The sequence below is a fragment of the Labeo rohita genome, chromosome 3, assembly GCF_022985175.1.
Source record: "Labeo rohita strain BAU-BD-2019 chromosome 3, IGBB_LRoh.1.0, whole genome shotgun sequence".
NCBI lineage: Eukaryota > Metazoa > Chordata > Actinopteri > Cypriniformes > Cyprinidae > Labeo > Labeo rohita.
The window spans coordinates 5,393,768-5,419,800 of NC_066871.1; the positions used below are offsets into that span (position 1 = coordinate 5,393,768).

General features: G+C 34.3%; 1 protein-coding gene across 1 annotated transcript in view; it reads left to right on the forward strand.

The window, feature by feature from the left end:
* Window positions 1–22,892, forward strand: part of tbcd (tubulin folding cofactor D) — a 49,886-nt gene extending 26,994 nt beyond the window's left edge. Inside the window, exons 18-39 of the mRNA XM_051106078.1 lie at window positions 833–913; window positions 990–1,063; window positions 1,567–1,684; window positions 1,759–1,819; window positions 1,912–1,934; window positions 2,022–2,053; window positions 3,581–3,643; window positions 3,911–3,987; window positions 4,073–4,154; window positions 4,307–4,425; window positions 4,515–4,606; window positions 4,780–4,920; window positions 6,817–6,900; window positions 7,275–7,433; window positions 9,929–10,067; window positions 16,638–16,759; window positions 17,017–17,094; window positions 17,330–17,419; window positions 19,538–19,625; window positions 19,726–19,838; window positions 19,916–20,000; window positions 21,355–22,892. Of these exons, the coding sequence (XP_050962035.1) occupies window positions 833–913; window positions 990–1,063; window positions 1,567–1,684; window positions 1,759–1,819; window positions 1,912–1,934; window positions 2,022–2,053; window positions 3,581–3,643; window positions 3,911–3,987; window positions 4,073–4,154; window positions 4,307–4,425; window positions 4,515–4,606; window positions 4,780–4,920; window positions 6,817–6,900; window positions 7,275–7,433; window positions 9,929–10,067; window positions 16,638–16,759; window positions 17,017–17,094; window positions 17,330–17,419; window positions 19,538–19,625; window positions 19,726–19,838; window positions 19,916–20,000; window positions 21,355–21,369 (1,936 nt within the window). The 3' untranslated portion in view covers window positions 21,370–22,892. The remainder of the gene's footprint in view (window positions 1–832; window positions 914–989; window positions 1,064–1,566; window positions 1,685–1,758; window positions 1,820–1,911; window positions 1,935–2,021; window positions 2,054–3,580; window positions 3,644–3,910; window positions 3,988–4,072; window positions 4,155–4,306; window positions 4,426–4,514; window positions 4,607–4,779; window positions 4,921–6,816; window positions 6,901–7,274; window positions 7,434–9,928; window positions 10,068–16,637; window positions 16,760–17,016; window positions 17,095–17,329; window positions 17,420–19,537; window positions 19,626–19,725; window positions 19,839–19,915; window positions 20,001–21,354) is intronic.
* Window positions 22,893–26,033: the final 3,141 nt, after the last annotated feature.

The window sequence follows — 26,033 nt, forward strand, 5'->3', positions numbered from 1 at the left end:
TGGAAGTGAACTACTCCTTTAACCAGAAATTACCTCTACATGGCTGCACCTCCCGGGGTTGTGTTTGTAAACATGGAGAGATAAACACGGTCAGTGTTTTTGTTGGTTTTCATTTTTGTGACAAACGTTCACATTCATGCAGCTGATTCTGGCCAAGAGGCATCGTATTAGATGTCTTCAAACCAAACTACACAGCCAGAGTAGATACGTCATCTGTGTCAGGATGTTATGATTGACCCAGAGTAGACTTACGTCTTGCGTTCTGAGCTCATTCTGCAATCACACAGAGCACATTCAGTGATAGCACACGTACATCATAAAGACGTCTATTTGACATCTGCATTTACATCTGCAAGGTGTATTATTTAGAGTGTTTGCTCATCTGCAATACGTCTATGGGACGTTTCCTATCAGATGTCAAATATACGTCTATTAGATGTATTTAAGATGGTTTATGATTTAGAATGTATGTAAAACTGTGATCTTACAGACGTCCTTCAGACGTTTGTACACAGCAGATGCTTTCCAGATCAACTGATCTTTAACAGACATCTTGCAGACATATGTGTGCTATCTGGTAATTTACTGGTAAATGTTACAACCTCTTATTCTGGTAAATTGCCGGAACAAATTTACCGGCATTTTTGGAAAGGTCCTGTTCACACGTGAACTCTTAACCTTAATTTACCGGTAATTTACCAGTAAATACTGTATGTGTGAAAGGGTTATTGAAATATGTTTCCTAACCTACGGTAGCAAAATCAGCCTCTTAAATTCAATGAGTGATAGTAGAAAATGGCTGTGTAAAAATAATTTATGACTATTTTTCCAGTGTCTACATCGCTGGTTTTGAGGAATACACCAAACCCTTAATTGACCACTTGGTGGCTATGAAAGTCAATCACTGGGATGGGTAAGTATGTGTGTACACTTTCATGTGGATTCTTTGGTTTTATATTTTTAACTGAGCCTGTATTTGCTTTTATTAGGGCGATCAGAGAGCTGGCCACAAAAGCCCTGCACAATCTAACTGTCCGGACCCCTGAATACATGGCCAACACTGGTGAGAATAGCTCCATATGTTTGTTAATATATGCCAAACTCAACTCATCAACACACTTGTGACCCTGGACCACAAAACTAGTCATAATTAGCATGGGGTTTATATGTAGCAATAGCCAACAATACATTGTATTGCTCAAAATTACAAATTTTTCTTTTATATCAAAAATCATTAGGATAATAAGTAAAGATGATGTTCCCTAAAGGTATTTTGTAAATTTCCTACAGTAAATATATCAAAACTTAATTTTTTATTAGTAATGTGCATTGCTAAGAACTTCATTTGGACAAATTTAAAGGCGATTTTCTCGATATTTAGATTTTTTTGCACCCTCAGATTCCAGATTTTCAAATAGTTGTATCTCAGCCAAATATTGTCCTGTCCTAACAAACCATACATCAGTGGAAACCCTATGACTGGTTTTGTGGTCCAGGGTCACATTTCTTTCACCTCTACAAGACCAAGTGAAATTTTATGGCATCTTGTCTTTATTTTAATTTCAGTTTTACCCCAGTTGCTGCCCATGGCCACAGGGAAGGATTTACACGGCCGTCACGGCGCTATCCTAGCCTGCGCTGAGATCACTCATGCTCTCTATGAGCTTGCAACCCAGAACAATAGGTTACACCCGCTTTTCTGTTAAAGCTTTGCCTAACCATAATTGAGTTTTATGTAATGCATTTGTTTCCTTGCAGTTCGGGGACTGACTTCCTGTCCTCTGATACCATTGAAGGTCTTAAAAACATTCATCAAAAGGTCTGCAGAATTACTCTCTAGTGTTATTTTGTGATATAAAACAACAAAAAAAAGTTAATGCAACTGATCTTCCGTATGTGCCTTAATTTCAGCTCTCTGACAGAAAGCAGTACAGGTAAGCACTTGGCAGTAATTGACATCAAAGCTTTTATAGAGCTACTTATTTGTCTATAGCTTGTAACTGATGTTTTTTTTACCCTAGGGGATTTGGTGGAGAGCTAATGAGACCAGCTGGTAAGAAAAAAAAAAGCAAAAAACGATCATTTAGAATTTTCTATTAATTTGATTGTACTTGTTCGAAATGGTAAACTACTATTTAAGGTGTGTGCGTGACATAAAGCAAGTCTAATTTCTATTATAACTCATTGTATGATAAGACAGTTGAGTAAACCTCCAAATTTAGCCTTCTGCTACAGACATGAATAAAACCCCAAATTGTGCGGGTTGATGAGGGAGAGGTGTGTACCATTTCTATTATAATTTTGGCCTGCCAGACCATAGAAAGGGTGCTGAAAATCACTTACAGGGAAGTACCTAAGCCATATGCTGCAACAACATGTTAAAACCTCTCTTGGGTCAGTTTAAGGAAGAAATATGATATTTACGTTATTGATCCATGGGATCACTTTAGAGTACTTGTGCACATTTTGAAGCAAAATAAAGGGTATCCATCCATCATAGAAAGTACTTCACATGGCTCCGGGAGGTTAATAAAATCATTCTGAAGTGAACTGATGCATTTGTGTAAGAAAAATATCCATATTTAAAACTTCTCTAGCTTCCACTAACTGTTGTACGTGTGTTCATGAGAGTGGCGTTCCAGCGGATGAAGTAGGCATTGCGTAAGCTCTGGTGAGAATATGCTGGTCTTGTGAGAACCACGTTTTCTTTACAAATCCTTGTTTTGTCCTTCTAATGTGTGATCAGTGTTTTGTTCTGCTGTCTCCTCTCCTCTTCCGTGTTCGTCTCACCGCTACGCCTACATCCTACGTCATCCACTGGAACGCCACTCTCTTGTGAAAGTGTGTACGACAGTTAGCGAAAGCTGGATGTTACGGTTTATAAAGTTTTAAATATGAATATTTTTCTTACACAGACGCATCGGTTCCTCTCAGAAGGCCTTTATTAGCCCGTCTGAGCCACTTGGGATACTTTTTATGTGGATTTATGCACTTTATTTTGTTTCAAAATCTCAACAGCCATTCATTGCCATTATAAAGCTTGGAAGAGGCAGGACATTTTTTAATATAACAAATGTATTTGTCTGAAAGAAGAAAGTCATATGCACCTAGGATGGCTTTTTGGCTGAACTATCCCTTTAAGAAACTATCTTGAATGGTGTTTTTTAAGAACGTTTTAGGAATTGAAAATCTTACATTTTTAGTTCTTAAGATAAGAAGGTTCTTAGGAATGTTTTCAGGAATATAAAACATTCTTTTTTTATTCTAAAGTGTAAAAAACATGAAGAAAATAGCAGTTAAGAAGAATTTTATTTGTTAGAATGTTTCACGAATCTGCATAGCAACACCAAAAATTCATTCAGATTCAAAGTGGAAATGTCGCCAGTTTAAAAACGAATGACATAAAGTTTAGGAACTTGCTTTGCCCCATGTCTTAAGAAGAGTGGATTAATAGTCAGAAAAAATATGTTTAATACATTACAGATGTCTCTGAATCATTCACATTACAAAGCAACAAAACACAGGCCCAGTTTTTGCCTTTTTACACCCTGATCTGTTTTTTCTTTTGTCTTTTTTTCAGTCTGTGTGCTCATTGAAAAGCTCTCTCTCTCTAAGATGCCTTTTAAGGGTGACCCAGTTATCTGTGAGTCAAAAAACCTCTTCACATTAGCATTATTTAAACATGTTTTACCACCAGAAAAGATTTACGAATTTTTATCATAAGTCAATTTTTTAACTGCTGTATTTTTGTTTGCTTGGTTTTTATTTTGCGTTTATGTAACTCTGATATTATTGCATCTCAGTTTTGCCATAAAGATAGCCTTAGATGCTGATATGCTGCTACTACCACAAATGTCCCGTAGAAGTAGATGTTACATGAGTCAATGTAGTTAATGTACATTTCTGGCAGCTGGTTGGCAATGGCTAATAGACGACAGCTTGAAGAACCTTCACCTGTTCTCCAGCGGGGCCAGGCGTGGTATACAGGTACAATCCACACCTCAACACCCAGTATGGTTTACAAATGTACCAACTGTGGTCGTTATGAAACTATAATTCATGTTTTCTGAAGGATGCCGCAGTCGCAGCACTGGCAGCGTTGTGTCGGCAGTATTACCAGGTTGAACCAGGGGTTGCTGATGCGGAAATGCAAGGTACAGGAAACTAATACACCTGAAACAAAGGGAGCGATTAGTGCTTGTGGTTTTGATATGAATTGCTAAACGAGCACTTCTGGGTGTGTTTTTGGGTGTACACATACTTTTGGCCATTTATTGTTTGTTTACATCCATTTGTTGCCATATAGATCAGCTGGTTAGTCAATACCTGTCGGCCCTGGAGAGTCCTGAGGTTTTGACGCGCTGCGGCTGCGCTCTCGCCCTGGGCTCACTGCCGCCGTTTATGATCCATGGCAAACTACAGCAGGTCAGAATTCGTAATGTCTCTTGTTATTTAGCTCAAGTCTGTATCTGAGCTGTTAGGTTGAGTTTTGCTTTCCCAAACATGTTCCTTAGATCTTGCCTGGGCTCCAGGCCACTTGTAAGGTTGTTCAGAAAGAGGAGAGTCTAACAGAAGCCAGGAGGGATGCGGCCACAGCCATGTCTCAGTGAGTAACACCTTTTTATGTCTCCTCTGCGCTTGAAGAACCAGTCTGCCCGAGCTTAAGCTGGGTCAACGCCTGCTTCTTCCTGCAGGACCTGAAATTCATGTCTCCGTTCACTGCTTTGTCCCATCTTGCATTGTGTGTCCATGTGTCCTGTGCTTTCTTGTGATTCTCAGGGTGTGTGTAGCTGTAGGAGTGTGTGCTCGAGGCAGCCCGGACCGTGTCCTGTGTGAGGACAACATAAGGCCTGTGTATGAAGCCTTGCTGGGCTGTATGAACGACTACAGCACAGACAGCAGAGGGGACGTTGGGGCATGGTAGGTTCACATGCCTTCTTAGAAGTGCCTACTTGTGTTGTACAATATGCAACAATAGCACTTTATACAATACAGATAGCGTCAAAGCAGCTTTACAGTGTTGAACTAGAAAGTAGTGTGTTGATAATGCAAGAGGACAATAGTAAATAGTCTGTTTTACCAGTTAAAGTCAGTTCATAATTGATTCAGTAATGCCATCGTCCAGCTCACTTCAGTCCTCTTCAAATTGTGTCTGTGCAATTAAGTCGACAGTATTGACAGAAATTAAGTGTCCCCATCTAAGCAAGCCAAAGGCAACAGTAACCAAGTAACCAAATCTCTATTGAAAAAAAATAAAAAATAAAAACAGAAAAAAGAAACCAGGCTTAAAATATTAGTATTGTAGATTTACTGTTATGTAATAAATAAATAAATGAATAGATAATTTATATTATTATTATTATTATTATTATATTGTAATAATATTGTTTTAACAATACAGTAGTATTACTGTAGTAATACATTTCTTTTTTTTTTATTCTTATCATTTAAAGAAAATATTTTAAAGATAACTATAATAATAGTACTCTAAATAAAACTACAATAATAACTTCTACTACTAACAATAGTAATACAATATTTTTATTTTATTTAAATATAAAATTAAATCAATAAAAATGCATTACTATAGTAATACTACAGTATTGTGGAATAAAACATCAGTAATAGCACTAATTTTAATAATAATAATTGTTATTGTTCTAAAAATATCTTTTATATTACATTTTTAAAACTAAACCAAAAACGTAAACATAGTTACATTATTGTACTGTAAAATAGTATTAAATAAATATTGTTATTATTGTTGTTGTTGTTATTATTATTATTATCATTAAAATGTTTATTTCATTAAATTATAAACATTAAACAAACAAACAAAGAAATGTAGGAATATAAAAATACTATTTAAAAAAAAAAAGAAAAACTTTTAAAAATGTACAACTATAGTACTACAATTGTACAAATAATAATAATAAAGTAATACATTATTATTATCACCATCATCATTAAAATGTTTATTTTATGAAAGTATAAACAAATTATACAAAGAAATGTATTACCGTAGTAAACATATTTTATTATAAAAAATAAAAATAATAAAGTAATAAAAATAAGTTATTATCATTAAATATGTATTATTATTATCATCATTATTAAATATGTATTTCATTAAATTGTAAAAATGAAACATTTTTGTATATATAATATATGATATATTATATATATATTATTATTAAATAAAAAATGAAAAAATGTATTATTATGAAATTGAATGAGTTCCATTGAAAACGACTCTTGGTTCTTGGTGAGTTTTTTCTCTATGTCCTCAATATATAATGATGAGTTAAATCAGTTTAATGTAGCCATTTAATGTGATTAATGATAAAATAATGCAATAAAATTTAGCCAACTTTAAATTAGTGTTTTATTTAATATATCTAATTATTTGACTAATTATCTGTCATTTAATGTATCTAGTTATGGATAGCCCTAATATATTCATATATCTAATTTATCTTTTTAATCTGGCTGATTTAAAATGTTACTCAGTTTGCCAGGAACTGTACTTTAAAATGTAGCACTTAACATATTCATTGTTTGCCACTGCCCTCCGGCCTGGCCCTTGCTGCCCCACAAGTGACACATTCCTCGCATTCCCAACAGGTGCCTCCAGGCACAACAAACCTTCAGCATGATGCTGGAAATGTCAACAGTCAACATGCGCAGCTGTCATAATGCCTTCATGACTAACAAAGTGTCATCAAATATTTAAAGCATCTTCTGTGGTTGTGGTTCTCTGAAAGTGGTTTGACAGTCGCAGTGTGGCTCTGACTCTTCGCTCTCGTTCTGTTTCAGGGTGAGGGCGGCAGCAATGAGCAGCCTTATGGACGTGACCCTGCTGGTGGTGGCGTCTGCTCCGGAGCTCCTCTCCTCTGACCTGTAAGACACTATCAATCTCGCTTAAAAGGATAGTTCACCCAAAAATTAAAATTGTCATTGTTTACTCACCCTCATGTTTCTTTCTTCTGCTGAACACAAAAGAAGATATTTTGAAGAATTTGGGTTACCAAACAGTTGATCCCCATTGTCTTCCATAGTATTTCATTCTCCATAATATGGTAGTCAATGGCTACCAACATTATTCAAAATATAGTAATTTGTCTAAAACAGCTGAAAGAAATTCATACAGGTTTGGATCAACTTGAAGTGAGTAAATGATGACTACATTTTCATTTTTGGGTAAACTATCCCTCTAGCTTCAGCCGCAGTAAATTTAATACATTGCTCATAGATACTTCTCTGATTTTCTGTAGTGTTCAGCGTATGATGTGTTGCCTGGCCCAGCAAGCTGCAGAGAAGATCGACCGCTACCGAGCTCACGCCGGTACAGTTTTCCTGCGTCTGCTTCACAGCACAGATCCTGCAGTACCTCACATTCCCCACCGAGAGGAGCTACTGAGCATCTTCCCTCCGTGAGTGCCACAAGGGTGTAATTGTACTCAGGAGCGTGATAATACAGTCTATTTTTACTAACACACCTACCGCTCATTTGCAAACGTGTGCGGTTGCGTATTTTGGTCCTAATGTCATTATGCTAGCAAGCAAATTAAACTAATCTGGTCAAAACAAAGTTTATGGTAGATGCACTCACTGAAAGTGACAACATTATCTTTTTTACGGCACTTCAAAATAAACAATTTATTTGGATGAATTTGAGCAAAATAATAAATGTACATATATACCCAGCTTGTTCGGCACCAGAGAATCAATTGCTTGTTGTAGTTAATCAGTTGCATTGAAAATGTTCTGTGTATTCTTTTTTTTTTTCTTTCTTTTTTCTTTTTTTTAAATAACATAACATATATAATTGACAGCCCTAGTATAATTATTAATTAATTAAGATTTGAAAATTAAAATTAATTTGGCCAAAGCTTCATGTTTAAGTGTAAAATGTTAAGAAAAATGGCAGCTATTTCAATTCTGTAATACGTTTAATAACTGTAAAATATAAACATTGTCCACCTTAATTTTGCTTTATATACCACGTTATATACTTTTTTTTTTTAACAGTAGCATAGTTTGCTTTAAAAACTATAGTTACCAAGGTTTCTGCAACACTTAAAACCTTTTTTTTATCTTTTCCCCCCTTTTTTTCAGTTTTCCATTTCCAATATTTAAACATCCTAAAATCAAGATACACTGCCATTCAAAAGTATGGGATCAGTAAGATTTTTAATGTTTTTTTTTGTTTGTTTGTTTTTTGTTTTTTTGAGATTTCTATACTCATCAAGGCTGCATTTATTTGATTGAAAATGTAGAAAATGTAGATACTGTAATATAGTAAATATTACTTTAATGTAAAATAAAAGTTTTCTATGTGAATGTATTTTAAAATGTAATTTATTCCTGTTATGCAAAGCTGAGTTTTCAGCATCATTACTCCAGTTTTCAGTGTCACATGATCCTTCAGAAATCATTTTAATATGCTGATTTATTATCAGTGTTAAAAACAGTTGTGCTGCTTAATATTGTATTGGAACTTGTGATACCTTTTTTCAGGATTTTCAAATAACTAAAAGGTTAAGAAGAACAATGTTCATTTAAAATCGAAAATCTTTTGTAACAATATAACATACTGTTTAAAAGTTTGTGATCAGTTTTTTTTTTTTTTTTTAAGAAATTAATACTTTTATTCACCAAGGATGTGTTAAATTGATAAAAGGTTGTAGCAAAGACTCTTAGAGTATATTTAGAATATATAATGTTAGAAAATAATGTTCTTTTTAACATTTATTCATCAAAGAATCTTGAAAAAAAAAAAAGTATCACAGGTTCCAAAAAAATTATTCCAGCATTAGTAATAAAAGTAATAAATTAGCATTTAAAATTATTTCTGAACGATCATGTGACACTGAAGACTGGAGTAATAGCTGGTAAAAAAAATCACAGGAATAAATGATGTTTAAAATATATTAAAATAGAAAACCATTATTTTAAACTGTAATAATATTTCACAATATCACTGTTTTTTCTAATATTTTTGTTACAAATTGAAAGAATTCTTTAAAAAAACATAAAAAAACTTTTGAACAACAGTGTGCATTTACATGATGTAAAATGAATGTACTAGAAATCTTGTTTTATGAGAAATTGAACAAAATGAAGTGAGTGTGGTCTAAAAACCTTTATTCCTTTTGAATTATGCAGATTTATTTGACCCCATCGACAGATTTTATTTTAAAAAAACAAGACAAAAATACTAAAAGAACATTTTGGAAGTATGATCAAATGAATAACATGATAAAATGAGTGAAAAAATAATGTAAATCTGTTATAAGTTGTATTTTCAAACAGTTGCTAATACAATGCATTGTGTGCTCCTTAGACATGTAGACGTTTACATTTAGAGAATGTAGTGTGTTTCCTTCAGTTTTAATAAGATTAATATTTGAATTTTAATAAATGCTATTTTGGAATAGAATGAAAAGTTTAAAATGCTGGATTTCTATTACTGTGTATCAAACTATTAGTTTTCACATATGCCCTCTGATTGTAGAAAACATTGTTTGTCATCAAATATTGCAAAAGATTTTTTTTTTTTTTTTTTTTTTTTTTTAAAATTATTAAAGGTTGATCTAAACGATTTCTCATAGAGCCTAAATAAATGCTTTTTAGTCCTTTATACTAAGTCTTTGTTCTTTGTTCTTTGTTCTATACTAAGTGTTGTTCACCTCTTTTATATTGCCGTCTCCCTACACCATGAGTTGCGTGCAACATCAAATGCGTCAGGCATTAACATGGCTTACATTATGTCATTAAATTTGGGAATACTTATGCATTGAAGTGCATATTTTTATATTCACTGCTTACAGTTTTAGCTGTAGTTGAATAGAAGACTCATCCCAAATGCTTCACTCGTGTTTATCTCTGACCTCTGGTGTTTTATGTTTTCTTACATGAACCGTAGAGAGACGGGAAACTCCCTGAACTGGAACGCAGCATCACAGGCCTTCCCTCACATCACACAGCTGCTGCGGCTGCATCAGTACCAGTACCACACACTCCTGGGCCTCACCGTGTCTGTGGGTGGCCTCACCGAATCTACAGTAGGTCGCACCACATAAATACAACCATTAAAACACGATTCACCCTCAGTCACCACTTTTTTTTTCCTTGTGAGGCTTAAAGTGTACACTACCTGTCAAAAGTTTTTGAACAGTAAGATTTTTAATGTTTTTAGAGAAATGTCTTCTGCTCACCAAGCATGCATTTATTTGCTCTGAGTTTAACACAATTGCATTGTTTTTGATTAACATTTATTTGATGTTGCCCAGAATACAATTCTGTATTGTTAAAGGCGGTATATAAATAAAGGTGACTTGACTGACTTGACTACAGCAATAACAGTAAAATAAATATTTGAAATATTTTTAGTATCATCTAGTCACATGATCCTTCAGAAATCATTCTAATATGCTGATTTGCTGTTCAAAAAACACTTTTTAGTATTGTTATTATCAATATTTAAAATAGTTGAGTACAGAAATGCTGTTCTTCTGAACTTTCTATTTATCAAAGAAACCTGAAAAATTCTACTCAGCTGTTTTTAACATAATAATAATAATAATAAATATTTTATTACGAAGGATCGTGTGACGCTGAAGACTGGGGTAATGATGCTGAATAAATTACATTTTAAAATATATTCAAATAGAAAGCCATTAAATAGTCATAGTTCATTAAAATTACGTCTTTAATCGATTGACAGTCCTATTGTAAACAATAACATTACTATATTACATAAGAAAATAATTGGTTAATAAATAATTAGTTTGTTTCAAAAAAGAAATAGAGAAAATGGAAGAAAATAGGTTTATTTACAGTAAGTTTGTGAATTTTTCTAAAATATTTTTGTAAGAAAATATACTCACAAAACATGCTCACCAAGACTGCATTTATTTGATTAGTAGTAAAGTGAAATATTATTGCAATTAAAAAAAAAAATCACATTAAATGTCACATTAAAAATTATAAATGTATAATTTATTCCTGTGATGCAAAGCTGAATTTTCAGCTTCATTACTACAGTCTTTAGTGTCACGTTATCTTTCATAAATAATCCTAATATGCCGATTAATTAATTGATGAAGCAATTGTTTCTTGCTTCTTAGTATTTTTGTGGAAACCATTAAATTAAATTAAACCATTAAGTAATTAGGATTCCTTGATTATTAGAAAGTTCAAAAGAAGCAGCATTTATTTGAAATAGAAATGTTTTGTAGCTATAATTTTTTTTACTGTCACTTTTGATCAAGTTAAGGCAATCTTGCTATATAACCATATAAACTTCCTAAAAAATATTAATAATAACTTAAAAAAAAAAACAAAACAAAAAAAACATCAATGCTGGACTGCATTTCACAGACCTCTCTTTAAAAATCTTAATTGAAAATAAATCTACAATATAACCCGACCGCAGCCATCAGAATAACCATGTGAGGCAACAGTGAGGTCACAGAAACGGATCAATTAGAATAAATTGCATGGTGATAAAAGACACAGCAGCGACCAACAGAGGGAGCCGTCCACACTCTGTTCTCCAGAGAGTCTGACTATGGTGACCGCGGTCAGGAGTGTGAATAGTTTCAGGAAAATTGAGACCATTAGACCATGTAGTTTTACTTCGCATTGCTTCATTTCAGATTTGCAAGAATTGCAACACAAAAGTGGTCCGTTATTTCGGGTTTTTAAAAATAAGCTGGTGTTGAAACGCTTTGGTGTTTTAAAAAAATTCCTGACATGTGTTTGAATAAACTGAAATTTTGCCACAAATGCAAGTCTGTGCCCATCCCGGCCTCGAAGTGCACAGGGTGTAAACGGCTTAGAGGCAAAACCACAGCTCCTCCAGCAGGCCAGGATTCATTCGAAACAAATTTAGCTGGAACCGAGCGAGTGGGATTGGCACCGTGTCCCTTTACATTTGCGCCCATGCTTTCGGTGGTGACTGAGGGCCCCTGGAGGCATCTTCAGCTCATAAGCTCATACACTTGATCTTCTTTTCCTTTCCCCTTTTTTTTTTTTTTTTTAATTAGCATTTTTGTCCTATACTTTTTTTTTCCTGTTTTATTTGCTGCTATTGTTTTTTCTCTTTTATGTCTTCATAAATTACCATTCCAAATGGTCTGTAGGATTTTTATGTTTTGAAAGGTCTCTTGCTGTACACTACCAGTCAAAAGTTTTTGAACAGTAAGATTTTTAATGTTTAAAGTCTGTTCTGCTTACCGAGCTTCATTTATTTGATCCAAAGTACAGCAAAAACAGTAAGATTTGGATTTTTTTTTTTTTATTTACTATTTAAAATATTTCTTATAAAAAAAAAGCTTTCTATTTAAGTATATTTTAAAATGTAATTTATTCCTATGATTTCAAAGCTAAATTTTTAGCACCGTTAATCAAGTCACATGGTCCTTCAGGAATCATTCTAATATTCTTTTCAGGTTTCTTTGGATAGAAAGTTCAGAAGAACAGCATTTATCTGAAATATGGTAACAGTATAAAAGTCTTTTAATTTAAAGCATCCTTGCTAAATAAAAATATTAATTTCTATAAAAGTATTCATTTTGGATGGTATACTGTATAATGTTAGATAAATTCTGATCTTTGGATTTTTCTATTCATCAAAGAATCCTAAAAAAAATATACTCAACTATTTTAAATATTAATAATAATAATAATAATAATAATAATTATTATTATTATTATTATTATAAATGTCTCTTGAACAGCAAATCATCATTTTAGAATGATTTCTGAACAATCATGTGACACTGAATACTGGAGTAATGATGCTCAAAATTTAGATTTGATCAAAGGAATAAATTACATTTTAAAATATATTCAAATTGAAAATGGTTATTTTAAATAGTAAAAACATTTTAAAAATGTTAAATATAAAAATGTAAAAAAAAAAAAAAAAAAAACTTTGGATAGAATAAATGCAGGCTTGGTGAGCAGAACAGACTACTTCTTCAAAAATAAAAGCATAAAAAATCTTACTTTATGCCCACCAAGACTGCATTTATTAATGTTAAAAAATGCAGATAAAAAGCTGTAATATTGTGAAATATTATTGTAATTTAAAATAGCACGTTTCAATTTGAATATTGAATATGTTTTAAAATGTAATTTATTCTTGTGATCAAAGCAGAATTTTTAGCATCATTACTCTGGTCTTCAGTGTCACATGATCCTTTAGAAATAATTCTGATATTCTGATTTGCTGCTTAAGAAACATTAATTATTAATATCAGTGTTGAAAACAGTTGTGCTTCCTAATATTTTGTGGAAACTATAACCAACAACAACAAAAAAAAATATTACTGATATCAAACTTTGAAATAGTAATGCAAGCTTTTTTTCTCTATTATTATTAGTTCTTGTTAACTAATGAAGCTTATTGTAAAGTGTTACCAAAAAATTCAAATATCAAATAAATATCAGGTAATTAGACCTTTTAATAAAATGGGAAGGTTAAGTCAGGTTGTAAAGTCTTATTTTTATATATTAAGTGTAATAGATATAGATTTTCTTTCACCATCTCTCCTCTGTTTTACTTTCTTAGTATTTTAGGCTCAGTGCCTCTGCTCCAGTGGCTGTTGGGACATCATCTTTAAACATGCTATTAAGCTCTTTTTGTTATTTATAGCCACCACTGTTTGTTGATGAAGAAAAAATAATGCAAAAACCTTTAACAGGAGCTTTGAGCACAGTAAATGTCAACTCATCTGCCAACTGGACCTATAAATGAGTCCACTCTCCCCCCTTAGACCCGGCAGAGTTTTGATTAGAGCCACAGTAGAGGTTATGCTCTTACCTTCAGCCTGAAACTGTGTGATCTCTCAGAGCCAAAACTGCTGGATAAATGAGCGGTTCTCACAGACTCAGTGCTGAATGATGGAGCTTCACTCTGAAGCTATGCTCCCTTTGGACCACACAGCAGAGTTTGGACTGATACCGCACATAATCGTGCACCATCTAACCCTTCACACACATTAACACGCTGCTGCATGAGCGATGTTTGCACTGAATGTGCGCTATTAAAAAGTCATATTTAATAATGATTATTTTATTACTTTATAAATCATATTTTATCAAAGCATTTGCAAGATAAAACTTTATATAAATGCAATGTTATGTGTAAATATGGCATGGAGGCACATTGCCAGTCACTGTATATACAGTACAGTACTACAAAAATGTGACTTTATATGATTAATTGTACAAACAAATAGACAGTAAAACCTTTAGATAGATTTAACAGCCTAAAACAGCAACATTTTATGATATCTAAAACAACCAACCAACATTCTTCACGTTATACGCAAGACGCCAGAACAGTTGTGAAATACAGTGTATCACTTACTTTAACAGTAGTAACAGTAACGTAGATCTAGATGTTTTTGAAGAGGCACTAGTGGTAATTTCAACTCATTTGGTGCCTTAAAGGAGGAGTCCACTTCCAGAACAACAGTTTACAAATAATTTACTCACCCCCTTGTCATCCAAGATGTTCATGTCTTTCTGTCTTCAGTCGTAAAGAAATTATGTTTTTTGAGGAAAGCATTTCGGGATTTTTCTTCATATAATGGACTTGATTGGTGCCCCGATTTTGAACTTCCAAAATGTAGTTTAAATGCAGCTTCAAAGGGCTTTATATTATCCCAGCCGAGGAAGAAGGGTCTTATCTAGCAAAACGTTCGGAAAATAAAAATTTGTATACTTTTTAAGCACAAAAGCTCATATAGCACAGGCTCTGGAATGCGCGTCCACGATGCTACAAATTAGTGATGGGTCGTTCTTGTACGATTCGTTCATTTTCGAGTCGTTTTGGGGAGTGATTCGTTCAGTCACGCATGCGCAACATCCTGTTAGGTTCTGTACTGGAATTAGTTCACCTGTTTCGAGTCTTCGAGTTTTTCAAGTCGTTCATTCATCTTATGGGGCTGTCACGTGATGAACCAACATTTTGAACTGAAGACTCGAGAGATGAACTAATCAATTCTTTTTCTGGTTCACACTGCATTGGTTGAGCTTATGGGGCTGTCATGTGATGAACGAATGACTCAGTCCCAAAAACTTGTCAGATAAGAGGTGAGGTGAGCGAATCATAGACTAAAGACCCTGGTAAACACTGAATTCATCTTTTCTGTTTCTTATAGCATTATAGTTTTGTCTTGTTTGTAGTGTGATCAACGTTTGTGTAGCAGTAGATGTGTTAGGGAAGTAACACGTAGCATTTTAATTATATTTTGCTAAAATGAACTAAATGACTCAAAAAGATTTGTTCATTTTGCTAAACGAGACTCAAAGTCAGAAACTCAAAGAATGAGACTCAAAGTCGGTAAAATGATCCGAACTTCCCACCACTACTACGAATCACGTCTAAGTTCATTGTCTGTGTACTCCAGCTCAAAAAGGTAGAGATTGGCGAAAAACTCCCATTATTAAACTACCGTATATTCTCCTACAACTTCAGAATCGTCCAACATCGTACAACGTCGTTGTACCTTTTTTGACTTGCACTTTCTTTTTGCACGTTTGTTTTGTAAACACTGGGTCTGTAGTTCCGCGTGACCTTTCGACGTGATTCAATAGTACTTTAGTACTACTTCAGTCCATCCTGAAATGTTTTCCTCAAAAACCATAATTTCTTGACGACTGAAGACAGTAAGACATCAACATTGAATGAACATTAAATTATTTGTAAATTGTTGTTCTGGAAGTGGACTTCTCCTTTAAGAGAATATAAACACTTGAAACAGCAAATTAAGGAAACTTAGGAAACACTTGAAACTTGCAAATCTGCCTTTTTTCTCAGAATTGCATTATGCAATTCTGCTGTTTTACTTAGAATTGCTTGATATAAACCTGCAATTCTGTCTTTTTTTTTCTCTCTCACAATTGTGTGATGCAAACTCACAATTCTGCCTTTTTTCTCAGAATTGCATGATACAAACTCTTATATTCTGAGAAATAAAGTCAGAATTACGAGATATAACATTGTTAATAGATTCTATTAATAATATAAATGGTCACACTGCAGTTTTGGGACCAATTCTAACTAGTAACCAGTGTTAATTTTGACAGCAAACTTTGATTTAGTCTTTGATTTAAGTCACAGTCTTTTGACTAAAATGCCATTTAGTTTTAGTCATATTTTAGTCATGTGAATTGTTTTAGTCTATATTTAGTTGACTAAATATCATAAGATTTTACAGTGAACTTAGTCAGCTAAAATCTAATGGGTTTGGCCGCAGCATTTCTCTAACATTGTACTCATTATATAGGTTTGATATTAAGATTTTATCATGATAGACACAGATTTAACTGCTGTGACACGCAACATGCCTTTATGTTAAAATCAAATGAAACCACCAAATTGAGACCAAATTGAGTTCTGTTTCAGTAAGGTAGTTGTTAAGTTTAGGTATGGGTAGGATTAAGAGATCTAAAATATGGTCATGCAGAATAAAGCTTTAATATGTGCTAATAAAAAGCCAGTAGTTCATAGTGAGAATTGGTCCCAAAACTAAAATGTTATCATGCAAGTAATAATGAATTAATCATTAATACAGCAGTCTGTCAATACTGAGACCTGCTTGTGTGTGTGTCTGCAGGTGCGTTATTCCTCTCAGTCTTTATTCGAGTACCTGAAGGGCATACAGCAGGATGTCACAGTGCTTCAGCAGTTTGGAGACACGTTGTTAAGCATCTTTCGAGATAACCTGCGCAATGACAGGTAAGACTGCATGGCAAAACATGACATAGCCAAAAAACAGCTGAATGTGTCATACAAATACAGGGATATCTTATTATATCATAATATGGGTATTTTTGGTAGTCATGGACCAGTACATATGCTTGGAAATCCAAAAAAAAAGTTTTATATATTAAATATAAATTTGCTAATGTCTATTTTTTGGAACTTGATGGCTGAAAACCAGAGAATAAGATTATGTTTTGTATTTGTACTATTATATTTTGATTCGCCTACAGAGTTTCTGTACCTTTGCTGAAGATGGTGGACCAAATCCTTGCTAATGGCTGCTTTGACCTCTTCGCCAGTGAGGAGAGGTGAGCGTGGGAAAGCCCAGTGTACATTACTGCCTCCCTTGGCTCAGATACACAAACCATCCACGGCTCGGCAGGAGAGATGATATCATGACAGAAATACACAGAAAGGACTCACACAGGGAACCTTTGGGAGAGCTTAAGATGAGCCCGGCCAAGTCATGTGTTGAAACGAGGGGACTGAGGGCGAATGTGTGTCTTGGTTTGTTTTAATCCGATGTAACTTCTCTGTTTTCAGTCATCCATTCTGCGTAGAGCTGCTGTCGCTCTGTAAAGAGGAAATCAAGAAGTCCAAAGATGTCCAGAAGTTGTTGTCATCTATAGCTGTGTAAGTTGCATTTCCAGCTCTCTGCAGATATGGGTCCTTAGATATAATCACTCTATTTATCCACCCCTTTTTTTCCCGGAAGTGCGGGCATGGCCATTTGTAAATTTTATGGGTCTGGCTTCCGGTCTCATCCGCAACCAGCTATTTTTAGCTGTACAAAACAGCTCGTTTTGCTGCTTGATATTGCAAATTGGTGTCTTACGATATTATTTTATTGTATTTTATTAATTATGAAAACAATTCTGAACTGTTTGTAATGCATATCTTTAAAGCTTTTTTCTCAAAATGAGTTTTTGTTTCCACACTTGAGCCAGAAATCTTCAATTCAGTAGCACTTACATACAATCTTTCATATATATTCTTGTAAGATGTAAGATTTATTTTTGGCGTTTTTTGCCTTTATTAGGATAGGAAAGTTAGGTGACAGGAAGCGAAGTGAGAGAGAGAGAGAGAGAGAGAGCGTGAGAGAGAGCGTGAGAGTGAGTGAGAGTGTGAGTGAGAGTGAGTGGGGGGCGGGATCGGGAAAGGTTGTGAGCCGGGACTCGAACTCGGGACACCTGAAGCGCAACAAGGCTATATGCCATTGTGTATGTATGCAAATTGTTGCTGATTTACTTAATGTTTTCGTATTTAAACATAACATTTCTGTAAATTTGTAATAAAAAAGTTTTTAATAGTTAATGTTATCAATCAACTTTAAGTATGGTTATTTCTATTAGCTACTCCACTCCAATTAGTTATTTCTATAAAAAATTTTTTTTACCCTATTTACCTGGGGTGACATGCCATGGGATCTCCATCAAGCAGTGTAAAAAGCTTTCAGAATCTTTTTTTTTTTTTTTTTTTTTTTTTTTTTTTTTCATTTTTTTTTTTTTCTGTATGTTTAAAATAAACAGGAAACAGTGCAAACATTGCTGATGTGATTGTACTGAACAGTTATTAACTTAAGTACTAGTTTAGTACTAGACAAAATATTTGTATCAGTTCATCACCACCTCATACACTCAACAGTCGAAAGTGTTTGGACAGTAAAATTTTTAGTGCATTTTAAAGAAATCTTTTCTGCTCACCAAGCCTGCATTTATTTGATCCAAAATACAGTAATATTGTGAAATATTTTTACTATTTAAAATAACTGGTTTCTGTATATTTTAAGATGTAATTTATTCCTGCGATCAAAGCTGAATTTTCATCATCATTACTCCAGTCTTCACTGCCACAATCCTTCAGAAATCATTAAAATATGCAGATTTTCTGTTCAAGAAACAATTTTATCATTGTTACTATCAATATTTAAAACAGTTGAGGATTCTAATTTCTAATTATAGAAATTAGTACTTTTATTTAGAAAGGGATGTTATATTAATTGATGAAAAGTGATGATAAAGACATTTATAATGTTACAAAGGATTTCTATTTCAGATAAATGCTGTTCTTCTCAATTTTCTATTCATCAAAGATGAACAAATTCTACTCCGCTGTTTTCAACATAATAATAATGATAATAATAATAAATGTTTTTGAGCAGCAAATCATCATATTAGAATGTGACACTGAAGACTGGATTAATAATGATGCTAAAAATTCAGCTTTGAAATCACAGTTTAAAATATATTATAATAATATATATAATATATTTAAAATATATTCAAATAGTAAACACTTACTTTAAATAGTAAAAAATATTTTTCAAAATTTGACTGTTTTTTTTCTTGGTGGGCAGAACAGACTTCTTTAAAAAATATTAAAAGTCTTACTGTCCAAAAACTTTTGACTGGTAGTGTACATTAATAACATTTTTAAACGAAACATATCGACTTTATGATTTATTCTCACATAAAATGTGTTTCTTTATCAATGATTAAACCATCTCTTGTGTGATCAAAAACATTTTCCTTAAGGTTGTTTTTAAACTCTATTTTAACCTATTTTTTTTTATTGTTTTATTTTTTTCCAAACATTTTTGAAAAATATTTTGAGGACTGTTTTAAGAACCGTTTTCAACTTGAGTCACTCTCAAAATGTAATTTCAAATGTGTCTTTGCCTTCAGTGTGATCTCAGCTGTGATTGGTCATTATGTCTGAGCTCTCTCTCTCTGATTGGCTCTTTGTCCTTAGTTTCTGTGGAATGGTGCAGTTCCAGGGTGATGTGAGGAAGAAGGTCTTAGTGCAGCTGTTGATGTTGCTCTGTCACTCCTTCCCTGTGGTGAGTCCATTAGCAGACACTTTCAATCCAGACTTAGTCTAGGCACTCGTGTTGTATCCCACATCTAATTCTGACTCCGTTGTCTCTCTTGGGTCTGAAGATCAGGAAGACCACTGCCAGCCAGGTATACGAGATGCTCTTGACCTACGATGATGTCATTGACGATGATCAAGTGCTGGCTGATGTCATGGCCTCGCTTAGTGACACTAATTGGTGAGTGTTGACACGGGGCTTATTGAAGGATTACAATGAGAACTGTTTTAAAAGTCGTTTCTTGTTTCCTGTCTTAGGGAAAGTGACATCGCCACAGTACGGACCCACAGGAATCAGCTCTGTGATTGGTTGGGAGTGCCCAGGCCGACTCTGATAGCCAAGGTACACATGTAGGGGACTAAAGAGGTTTTATGGGAGAAGATTTTGTAGTGTGGGGGCTGTTGCATCATACCGCATCTGACATCCAGATGCTGCTTCCAACGTTACTCATTCACTGGTGGGCGAACAAGGTGTTTTTTTATGCATTGGTGGGTGTTTGGTTCTCCTAATTGGACACAGAAACCATTAGGTTTCAGTTACCAGAAAATCTGTTAATAATTTGATGAATGGCTTTCTAAGTATAAAGATTGCTAGTTCTGTTTGTTCACATGCTTCAATACACAATACAGCCCATAGCAACAGTGAAAGAGATGAGCTGGCTCTCAGTGAAATGAAAGTTATTTAGCTTGATATAGGAACACGCTATAATGATAGCCTGGCCCTGGCCCTAGCCCTAGCACTGGCCAAAGACGCTTAGGCCCTTGCCCGGCCCGTGTCCAACAGCTTATCAGAATTACCAGCCCGAGCCCGACCCAAGCCCGTCTTCACCCCCCACCCCCTTCTCCCAAAACAGATTATACTACTGTTTTCAGCCATTTCATTTTGTCATGGCAAAGTGATTTATATTATTATATTCCATTTCATTTTTTTAATTAAATAAATTTAGAAAAACAAAAAATAATAATTTTTAAAAAAATAATATATATTTTTTATTTTTTTTAAGTAATGACCAAGCGGCCAGCAGCAGACAGTGAGCTGTTCATAGCATGTTTGATCAACCGACATACCAATCCAGGAAAGCGAATACATGCCTTATAGACATAATAAATATATTTATAGAAAGCTTTAAAATAGTACTTAACAAAATGCCCCCAACCCCCCCGATGCCGGCCATGTAACAATGTTGAAATGTAGAACAATATACAACAATCTTTTGTGTGTAATTTCACTTTTTTTATTGTTTTTATTTTGATAAACATGGCACAGTACGCTATAGCATTAATATAACATGAAATGAGTTTGTGACCAGTGTTGGGGAAAGTTACTTTTAAAAGTAATGCATTACAATATTGAGTTACTCCCTAAAAAAGTAACTAATTACATTACTTAGTAACTTTTTATGTAAAATAATGCATTACTTTACTTATGCGTTACTTTTTAAATCTTGGCAGGGCTTGCTTGTTTGTTTTTGATATAAAAAGTTCTATTTTGAACTTATCATCTTTCAGAAAACAAATATCCTCAGAATATAATATGTCCGCATCAGTCATCTACCTCTGAAGCCTTGGGAAAAAAAGTATTGCAGTGCCAGTTTTCAATCTCAGTGTGTATTTGCTCAAATGCATACTTTAATTTTAAAGTAGTGCCTTTATTTTGGTCTTAGTGCATTTATCTTCTCTTTTGTTTGTTTTTTCAGACTTCACCCCAATAAATCCATTCCCACCTGACGGCCTCTTTGCACTACGTTCGGTGTGGACATCAGTGACTGTGTCCATATGTCCTCTCTGCTGTCAGCTGATGTTGTCTATCTAATAGTATCTGTCCTGCGATCGTTAAATCCTTAAGTAAAATGTCTTGGAGCTCAGTGATTTGTTTTTTTTTTTTTTTTTTTTTTTTTTTTAAATGATGATTTCCCAGAACAAGGCTTGTTTTACAGCACTGTAGAAACAGTTGTGATGCTCTGCTTTAGTACATTTATGGAAATATTGCAAATTATTGACATCCTGATTATAAATTTATGAAATTTATTAAATATACTTTGCATGTATAGATCATACAGTAGCATTTCTTTCAGAGGCATATGAGGTAGAGGATCCACTATAAGTGCCAGATCCAATTTTAGATGTGCCTTATACATATCTGACTTCAACACAAATTCAAGAAATTATTCACCCAAAAACTGTCATAATTTACTCCCCTTAAAGGAGAAGTCCACTTCCAACACAAAGATTGACATATAATGTACTCACTCCCTTGTTATCCAAGATGTTCATGTCTTTCTTTCTTCAGTCGTGAAAAAACTGTTCAGGATTTTTCTCCATATAATGGACTGCTATGTTGCCCCGATTTTGAACTTTCAAAATGCAGTTTAAATACGGCTTCAAACGATTCCAAATGCGCTTGTAAACAATCTCAGCTGAGAAAGAAAGGTCTTATTGAACATAATGATCGGCTATTTTCATAAAAATAATACAATTTATATACTTTTCAGTGTCAAATGCTGTCTTGTCTTACTCTGACTGGACTGTTTTTTCTGGTTCATGACAGTTAGGGTATGTCGAAAAATTCCCATCTCATGTTCTCCCTCAACTTCAAAATTGTCCCATATCGCTGTTTTACCTTTTTTGTTAAGGGTGTTTGATCTTCTTTGCATGTTCACTTTGCAAACACTGGGGTCAGAACTTCTGCAGTGATGTAGGATGATTTTGAAATTATTTTTGAAGTTGAGGGAGAAATTACGATTGGAGTTTTTCGACATACCGTATCTGTCTTGAACTAAAATGCAATGAGTTCAAAGAGAGCAAGGCAAGACAAGCATTTGAGAATAAAACGTATTTAAGTTATATTTTTAAAATTAAAATAACCAATCGTTTCAGTAGATAAAACCCTTCTTCCTCGGCTGGGATTGTTCACAACCACATTTGGGATCGTTTGAAGCCACATTTAAACTGGATTTTGGAATTTCAAAATCGGGGCACCACACCAGTCCATTATATGAAGTAAAATGCTGAAATGTTTTCCTCAAAAAACATAATTTCTTCACAACTGAAGAAAGAAAGACATGAACATCTTGGATGACAAGGGGGTGTGTACATTATATGTCAATCTTTGTTTTGGAAATGGACTTCTCCTTTAATGATATTTGAGTCAGTGAGATGAACTAGAAAACAGATCAGCAAGTGAATCAGTCTTTTGAAGCTGTGCTTTTCAATAAACCTGTTGAGACTGGTCACACATCTGATTCATTCTGGAATCTTTTTTGCAATTTACTGACTTATTATACTTCCAACGTGGATTTTTGATATTTTAAAACTTTTTGGTACTTTTAATGGAGTATTTTTGTTCTATTTGGAGCTTAATACCAGCTGTGGTCTCTATGAACTGTTGTGTTATGGACAAAGCTGCATCAAGATTATTGGTAATACTTCTGTTCCAGAAAAGAAACAAGTCTATGGGTGTGGAAAGACATTAGGGTGAGCAAATAATGGCAATTTTTGGGACAACTATTTCTTTAAGCCCATCTTGCCTTGGTTTCAAAACACTACTGGTGCCTTTTGACTCTCACATTCACACTTTTAAATTGATAATTGGGTTTTGAGGGAACATTGGCACACAGGGACCTGTAGGTCGATTACTTTCTTCTCTCACACCCTCGAACAATTAGTTCCCCCGCTTAGTTCCCTTCCATCACAGCCAACACAACAGCTTTCCAGAATCCAGACAACCAACTTAGCAATGAAACTCAATCTAATCCACCTCATTATACTCCAGGGAAAGTGTTAACATTTACAGGAGAGGAGGAAGCCCTGGCAGCGGACAGATGCAGCTTGGCAAGGTCATTCCAATCCTGGCTTCCTCTGGCGGCGTGTATCCGAGTGGTTGAAGTCTGACTGTGGGCTGGATGAGGAAGCCTGGCGCTCTCTCACACTCAGCCCAACCCACCTCGCCTCTCACTTTTTGAGCACAGGCTTTACTGGAGCTTAGAGAAGAACCCACATGGTCTCAAAATACACAACAGCACTCCTGGCTAAAACAAAGGTCTGATTGTTGAGTTGAAGCCTTTGGAGGATGGGGTCTCATTCTTTTAGAGAGGCACAGTAGATGAAGTAGTTCGATTTAGATTACTGCCCGTTGGGTAATGAGGATTTGGGCTCAAGTATGTCCTTGCGTTCCCCCTGAACTTTCAATGTTTTCTTCTATTTAAAGGAATAATTCTCTCACAAATATACTCACCTGCACCTGCAAATCTCAGGTGAAAATTCTCACTCCTAGACAAGATTTTTAATCTTGTTTGTATAAATCACCATCCTCTTTCCTAGTGCAAAACAGAAGTTTGTACATTGTGTTTCATTGAACATAAAATATGATATGGGGTTGGAACTACATGAACCATTAAATGACTATTAAGTGAAATAAATTATTAAAGGGTCCACCCAAAAATGAACGTTCTGTCTTCATTTACTCACCTCATGTCATTCTAAGCCTGAATGACTTACTTTTTTTCTGAGGAACACAAAGGAAGATATTTTTAAGACTTATGGTATGCAAACAATTTCGGTGACCAATGATTTCCATTGTGTGGACAAAAAAAAAAACACTCTTTCTCAAAATATCTCATTTTCTGTTCGGCAGAACAAAGGAAGTCATATTGGGCTGGAACTTTTTGATGTTGAGTAAATGACAAAACCTTTCATTTTATGGTAAACTATCCATTCAACTTTTAGTAATAACCTAATTAGGTCATTGTGACTTTGTAGTGTTTAAAAATTGGTTATGCTTTTAATGGAGAAGCAGATTCAAATGTATAAGATTATTAAGGCTATGCAGTTGTGCAAGCATGTACTGGGGTAATAATAGGTCCTGGAAAAACCACTGGGCATTTTCCAATTTAACAGTCAAGACTGGGTTTTCATACAATAATGTAATCTATATGAAGACTTTTTTTGGTAATGCTATTATAAATAGCACCATTTAACCCGATTATGTTTTTTGAAATTATCCCTTATGCACCGCGAGACTTCATAGTCATAGTCTCCACAGAAGCGAAGGTCCTTTGTTACTGAACCAGCCTGTCCTCCTGAAATAAAGGACAATTGAGCTTAAATTGCCTGGGTGGAGACCAGGGACACAATTACATGATGTCCTTGATGAGTGTCTCCATCTAAATTACACCTATTACATATATGATGTAGAGACAGTGTAGTGACAATTACTTGTTCCCTCCAGACAAGGTGCAACACAATTTTCCAGTGACAAGTAATTTGTCTCTCACCAGTGAAAACGAAAATGTTATTTAACACAGCACCATCCCAGCAAAACAACGTTTAATTAAAGTAAGGCATACTCGACCAATAAGGTTGCAAAATGAGTGAAACACCACAGAAATAGGAACTGAGGGACCAGTCACACTACTCTTTTCATTCCATTGACTTGAATTCGTAAGTAACAGGTAACACAAGCTCATACGAATTTTGCTAATCCCCAAATTTTACCCTGCAAATTTTTATCATATTAAAGTCCACTTCCAAAACAAAGATTGTACTCATCCAAGATGTTCATGTCTTTCTTTCTTCAGTCGTAAACAAGTTGTTTTTTGAGGAAACATTTCTGCATTTTTCTCCATATAATGGACTGATATGGTGCCCCGATTTTAAACTTCCAAACTGCAGTTTAAATGCAGCTGTAAACGATCCCAGCAGAGGAAGAAGGGTCTTGTCTAGCAAAACAATCAGTTATTTTCATTAAGAAAAATACAATTTAAATACTTTTTAAACGCTCGTCTTGCCTTTCTCTCCCGGAACTCTGTGTATTCTGACTCAAGACAGTTAGGGTACACTTTTAAAAATAAAGATGCTTTAAAAGGTTCTTCACAGCGATGCCATAGAAGAACCATTTTTAGTTCCACAAAGAACCATTCAGTCAAAGGTTCTTTAAAGAACCATCTCTTTCTTACCTTTTATAATCTGAAGAAGCTTCTTTCGAGACAAAGAACCTTTTGTGAAACAGAGATGTTCTTCAGATGTTGAAGGTTCTTTATGGAACCATTAAGACAAAAAAGGTTTTTCTATGGCATCGTGAAGCAACTTTATTTTTAAGAGTCTATGTCGAAAAACTCTGACCGTGAACATGCAAAGAAGATCATACATATATATAATATCAAAAATGACAGCTGTAAAAAAAAAAAAAGCATCTTAACATCTTAAGGATCATGTAAATATGTTTGAACCAGATCTGTAATTGGCACTCCAGTCAAGTTTATTTATACAGCATTTCATTCAATACAGCTTCAGGCTATGAGTATTTTTGTGACTTTGAAGCCCCCTACAGTCGAGTGAGGAGAATTCACTGTTGTACATTGTGGTAATTACAGTCCAC